General features: G+C 56.5%; 2 protein-coding genes across 2 annotated transcripts; one reads left to right on the top strand and one right to left on the bottom strand.

Annotated features, from left to right (window-relative positions):
• Positions 1–638: 638 nt before the first annotated feature.
• On the top strand, positions 639–3,205 carry SDRG_16207 (hypothetical protein; the record flags this gene model as incomplete). The annotated part of the gene is made up of 3 exons (XM_008622408.1): positions 639–751; positions 805–2,082; positions 2,182–3,205. 3 exons carry the CDS (start codon positions 639–641, stop codon positions 3,203–3,205), a joined length of 2,415 nt encoding a protein of 804 aa, XP_008620630.1.
• A 522-nt stretch (positions 3,206–3,727) lies between these two features.
• SDRG_16206 (hypothetical protein) lies at positions 3,728–5,059 on the bottom strand. The gene has a single exon (XM_008622407.1). The coding sequence runs from the start codon at positions 5,012–5,014 to the stop codon at positions 3,827–3,829; it is 1,188 nt and encodes a 395-aa protein (XP_008620629.1). The 5' UTR covers positions 5,015–5,059; the 3' UTR covers positions 3,728–3,826.
• Between the last annotated feature and the right edge of the window lie 1,405 nt (positions 5,060–6,464).

Here is a 6,464-nt window from a genome sequence, read left to right as displayed (position 1 = left end):
ATGGTCTGACACACAATCAGCACAGTCGGGTCGCGCAGAGAAACTGGGTGCTAACAGTACCTGCTGAACGCCCTTGCGCGTCGTGCAAATGGTCCTTGTCGTCGTCAACGCCCAAGTATTAGTTGGGCCACAGAATCGTGCTCTTGCCGTAATGGCGGCGAGCGAACCCCTTGGTCTGGCGGCGTCGAGACGGCGAGGACAACATCATCCACCCCAAGAGCGAAGTCGCCCTCGGCCCGCGAAGCGCAATACAAAGTACGTTGCAATCGCTTGGCCGGATCGCCGGCGCTGCACTCTTACTGCAACCGTTCTAGTCGAGGGCCAAGTACCCACCCGGTAACTACGTCGCGTACAGAGTGGAAAGCCGGTCGCCGGCGTCGATCGGCAGTAGCGGCCGGAGGTTGACGCCACGTCAAAGATCTATCGGCGGCGCCGGCTGAGCGCGAGCATATCTCCATCGAGCTCGACGTCACCGACCACGGGCCTCGCAGTTCGTCAATCAGATATGATAGATGCATGCTGCTCGATGATTGGTCGCTTTAACGGAATGCATATCCAGCGTTTTATATTCCGCTCATTATGCTTAATAACATTGCCACGATTGGCGGAGTTTGCCGATTTCGACTTTTTCGACTGGCATGGCCAAGCACGTGGCCGAGCGTTGCGCGTACGAAGCTGCGGTCGCGCTGGTCCACGAGCCGGGCGCTTTCGTCTCGACTGGCGCTCTGCCGCAGTCTCCGCCGTTCCTCATGTATCTCGAGGACTTGGATGAGCCGCTCGCATGGCCGCTCACCGCCGCACAAGCCGCCCAGATCCAAGCGCTCTACCCATCCCGAGCGCGGCCATAGCGTTTGCCTACGACGAAGGCTTTAACTCGATGCTCGAGACGATTGAAGAAGACATTACGCGGGACTTGGCGCCGACGGGCGAGATGCAGCTCGTTCTCTCGCACATGGCGATCGATAGCGTTGGCGACGCGGCGACGTTCAAGCTGCTCCCGACCAACGACGCCAATGACGCCTGCACGTTTGGCTCGCTCATCGTTCTCCTTCCATCCATGCACGAAGGCGGCGTCATCACGTGCACGCACGGCAGCGAGACTGCGAGCTTTGACGTCGAGACGTCGCCGGTTGTGACGGCGTTTGCGGCGGCCTTTCTGAGCACTTCGTTCACATCGGCGCCGATCACATCGGGTCGCCGCGTCGCACTCGTCTTTCGATTGAGCTACGACGAGGCGCACGACAACATGCGATTGGCGGCGCCCAACCAAGAACCGGCCATTGCAGCGTTCACAGCGCTCGCCCACTCACCGTTTTTGACATACCAGTGCATTGGCAAGCCCGTTGCGTACCCGACGCCCAGCGAACCTCCATCGTTCGAGCACCTTGAGAGCATTGACAAGGGCCTCGTCGACGTCCTTCTTGTGACCAAATGCTTTGACGTCGGGTTGGTGGTGGACGCGACGTACTACTGCAGAGCGGGCTACGTACTGCTGCACCCTGCCTGCGGCGTGCCCGACATCATTTGGGACACGTGCAAGTACCGAAAGCCTGATCTCACCCTCGGCGACAGCGCAGAGTCGTCGTGTCGGCTGATCTTTTGGCCAAAACATCACCGCGTCGTCCTGGGCGATTGGGACGATGCACTCGAGTACTTGGCCATCGTGCTGCTCGGGGACGCGCCGGACGATGGCCACGGGCTTGACGAAGATGACGGTTATCTCGGTCTTAGAGATGTGGACGTAATCTTGCGTGCGGCGATGACGACCTTTGGCCCCGATCGACGGCTCCCACAAGATTATTTCTATGGGCGAAGGCATCCACTGGCGATCATGGCCCGTCTCTTGGCGCATCAAGATGATCTCGACCTCACGCTGCACTTTGTCGCCAACATTGTCTCGTTCGATCGAGAAGATGTGTCCGTGTCCGACGTCGCGCTCTGGCTGCATGGGCTCCTCACGACGCATGGATGGGGGCCGTTCTTACCGGCATTGCTGCAGCTCCTCCCGCGCTTGTCCAAACGACACGTCCTTGACGTTCTGCACCTTTTGACGAGCTTTGTCGGCCTCGACGATGCGCCGCTGTGCCCGCCGTTGCGCCTACAACACGAAGCCGAGCTGCTCTAGCGGTGCTGGGCCGCGCTTCTCGTCGATCCCGTCTTGTCGTCGCCCGTGGACTATAGACACGTCATTTTCAAGCGGAACTTGCTTCTCGAAGCCTACGTCACCAACACGGCGCCACACCTCGCGCGTGCCAACTACATTGGCCACCGCCTGCCACCGGCGCTCGTCTCGGCCGTCGATGCATTTGTCTTGCCACCGCCGCCATCGGTGGCGCCGCTGTTCATGGCAGACCGCAGCTGCAACTTCCACGCAGACATTGCAGTGGGCCTCGCCTCTGCGATTCAACGCGATCCGACGATCGCACGCAGCCCGTTGGTCGCGCATGTGCTCGATGCGTTCCGCGCTCGCACCATGACTGAGCAGGACGTATGCGACTTGGAGCAAGCGGGCCTGGACGTGGCGGGAAGCCTCATGTACCTCGCACTCTTCGTAAAGCGCCTCGACGACGCCGTATTTCTCAACTTGACCAGAGCGTGGGGCCTTGGGCTGCTCCCCGTGGCCCGTACGATTGCCACCAAGTTCAAAGAGCTGGTCGCACCGGCTTTGACGTCGCGGATCGCCGCTTATATCGTCGCGTCATCGCACACGCTCGCTGAGAAAGAGATGCGCTGTCGGATGCTGCGTTGCACGGTCTACGCGCCAGATACGTCCAAGGCGCATAAACTCGTGCGTGATGCGATCGAGCTGCTCAGATGGTTCGCGATCGACGAGCTGCTAGCGTTCCTTGACGTGTGGTGTGACGCGCTTTGGAAAACACTGCGAGAGACGGACCAGCTGCTGCTCCCGCTGGCGAACCTCTTCGTGCATGTCGATGCGCCTTTGTGCCGCAGACTTTTCGCTCTGGCCACGACCAAGCCATCGGCCAACTCATACAGCGAGTCGTTCAGCTACGCATATGGCTCCAGAGACGTGTGGGGCTCGACGTTCCCGCGGGCTGCCGACGCGCGCAGTAACGAAGCCGCCGTGGTAGACCGAGTTGCGACGGTCATTGCAACGTTGCAAGCGCAATTATGCACATCAACAAAGACAACTGTGGACGTCAAGAACGATACGACGCGACAGACAAAGCGCCAGCGGCGATAGAGTTATGTAGGATCTTACTCTATGAATTTTATGAATTTGAAAGCAAGATGGCGACGGCAAAAAGGATGTTGTTTCCAACTTCTTACTTCAATAAGGGAAATAACGGCGACTTCAAAGTTAGAAGTTGGTGATATGGTGATACCAAGGTTGATCGTCAACAAGGAAATGCGCTTGGCGAGCTGGGTCGAAAATGCCGCCTGTCGACTCGATCAGCAATGCGCATGCGTTATCGACGCCATGAGCGCTCTTGCCAAGATCGGCCGGCCGGTTCGACTAAAGCAGGTCAAGCACATTGCTTTTGGAAACGAAATCACCAACGGTTCGCACATTGGTAGAGAACGCGTTGGAGAGTACGAGGTCGCGTCGACGTCCGAGGCGTATGGCGCGAGCAAGACGCGATCCCAGATGTAAACTAAGATCGTAGTGCAATTTGAGCGCAGCTCGGCATGAAGATAGAGACTAGCACCAACATCAAGCATGGTACGAATCGATGGACGAAGCGCTGGCGCCGATAGAGGGATGGACTTTTTTTTGGAGAAATTTGAAAGTAAAGTAATTCGCTGAAAATGACGTTCATGAACATTTTGATATTAGAAAAGGACAACACGATAAAATGCACAGTTAGAGATTGCCGACACCAAAGTTAGCCGTCGACAAGGTAATGCGCTTGGCGGGCTGCGTCGAAAATGCCGTCGCGATGCCCTTCATCTTGGCCGGCACCGCGCTTGCGCCATGGTCGACGAACTTGCCGCTGTTGGTAAATGCGTCCGGGACGCAGTCGCGGCCGAGCGCCGCCTTGCATGTGCCCTTGTTGTCGTTGGTCGTCGACATGATCCAGCCGTTGGGCTCGGCAAGGTTGGGCAACGCCGTCGTCTCAAAGTAGTTGCCTTCTGAGAGCACGTACGCCTGGTCGACTTCGAACGAGTGGCCCGTGTTGTCGTACCAGTAGTTGTTGGCGACGTGCACTTGCACCGAGTATTTGCCGTTGGACGAGTTGATCTTGGGCGCGCGACCGGAGGTGTGATGGATGACGTTGTTGATGTAGCTCATCTTGAGGTTGCTGATGAAAATGTTGTTCCAATAATGGTGGCCATCGCACGACGACGACCATGTTGTGTGGCCATCAAAGTCGCAGTTGCTGACGGTGATGCTGTCTGAGCCAGCGCCGTCGGTCGTGAGCATCTGCCGACCGACAAGCGAGATCTTGACGTGGTCGATCCAGATCTTTTGCAGGGCTGAGCCATCGGGTTTGCCGTTGAGGTAGATGGCGTCGCCGCCCCAGACGTACTGCGGGTTGAGGTTGGTCACATGGACGTTTTGAAGAATGATGTTGTCGCCGCGAAGCCAGAGACCCTTGCCGACAATGACGCCCTTCTGGCCCTCACCACGGATGGTCTTGGAGCCCGACACGACGAGCGGGTTCTTCGTGGCCGCAACGTCGTACGAGACTTGGACGGGCGTGCCGTTGGTGCATCCGCCCGTGTTGGCCATGCCACCGGCCTGCAAAATCACATCTTGGCTCTGGAAACCATTCTTCTTGGCGATGCAAGCGCGCGTGTAGTCGGGGCGACACCCCGTCTCGGTCTTCTTGCCCTCGGAGCCGCGAAAGTCGAACGTCTTGTTGAGGACAATGACCCGGGGCACAGCGTCTTGGAGGTACGCCTTGAGCTCGTTGATGTTTGTGGGGTATACGGGCGTTGCGTTGCCGCCGCCTGTGACACCGGCGGCCAGCCCAGGCGCGTTGGTGCCACCAAAGACAAGGTCGGAGGCGATCGCAAGGAGCGCGAGCGGAAGGTACGAGAGCTTCATGAGTACGATGCTGGAGAGAAGGAAGATTGAAAAGTGAGCTTTTGCGAAGGCGACATTGGGCTGTGCCCCTTGGACGACACGTACACGAACCAGCTGGTTGCAGAGAAACCGTCTTGGACTTGCAACGTTTCGCGAAGGCCAAGACACTGTATCTGTGTCCGCACCATGCGCCAAACTCATTGTGCTTCCTATCATACACTGTACTAGTAACGTCGCACGCTATTCGACCATTGGGTATCGTTTGCTTGGACAGCTATGTGGAGTTTAGAATGCGCGGTACGAGTTCTTCATAATTGGGAGAGAAATACCCGCTCTAGCTCAGTTCTTAGAATGCCGTGAGACACATGTTGTGTATGCAACCTCACCCGCTGTTCATCGCGCCTGGCTCGGTCGGTGCCTCAATCTTCGGTGCAAACGGATATGTGTCTCAAACAATAGCAGCATTTGCGTAGAGTGTGTCAAGGTAGCAACGGGCTCAGAGTCCTCGCGGCAAAGGACAATGGACTCTTTTAATATCTCTAGCGGAAAATTCGCAGCCAGATTCCAGCCAAACATGTGCTATGAAACGTACCCTCTGCTTTCGTGCGTGTCATAACGTACGGTGTTCGCTGACCGATGCAACGTCGTTGGATGCATCATCGGGTTCGCTCCCGAGCGCAGGTATTGAGGAAATACAACCATCGTCACTGTTCGATTACGAGCTCGGACAGTGCGCCACCCGTTTGGGGCGCAAGTAATGATAGCATATGTGGTCGGAAGACGCCGTCGAGATTCGTCGAGATCGAGCTTGGACTCGAAGCCAAAGCGACACCTGATCTGGTGTGGTCCATGCCTTAATCCTATATATATATGAAGGTATTCCGCGTTGTCTTCGCTATTATTATAAAGACTTCGCATACGTTGTGAATGCGTGGGAGTTGGCACCAGCACTTGGTCGTTGGGAGTGAGCTGCGTACGGAGAGATCCATCCCGTGGTGGATCCCATTCACCGAGTCCTAGCTCGCGCGAGGTCGTACGCAGGCTCCTGTACTCGGGCCGCCCGGCAGAGGAGTGCAAGCCGTCGGGTATTCTTGTAGAAACATCGTGCGACGGCTTGCCAAGAAATTGTATCGTGGTTGCGAACCAAATAATACGAGAATGGCTCCGACGACTTGATAATATTGAAAGAAACAATTTATCAAGAACCGGTATATGAGACCACCTTTCTTGAAATGAACGAGAATAATATCATGTCGATATGCAATCCAATTCAAATCAGTGCAGTGCGCGCAACTCTAACCTGCGTCGAAGAGTGTGCCTACGACCGCGAGCCAACATATCACTGCATTGGGACCTACCTATCCATGAACATGTATATCGAGATTATCAAGCGATGTGTGCAAAGCTATCCAGCGGAGAGTTACCCATACTCCGTCATTTCCGATTCATCCTGCTCGCGGAAAGAACCTAA

The sequence above is a fragment of the Saprolegnia diclina genome (assembly GCF_000281045.1).
Source record: "Saprolegnia diclina VS20 unplaced genomic scaffold supercont1.118, whole genome shotgun sequence".
In the NCBI taxonomy this organism is placed as follows: Eukaryota; Oomycota; class Saprolegniomycetes; order Saprolegniales; family Saprolegniaceae; genus Saprolegnia; species Saprolegnia diclina.
Note: the sequence above shows the minus strand (reverse complement) of the source record. Positions and strands in the feature narration are given on the sequence as shown.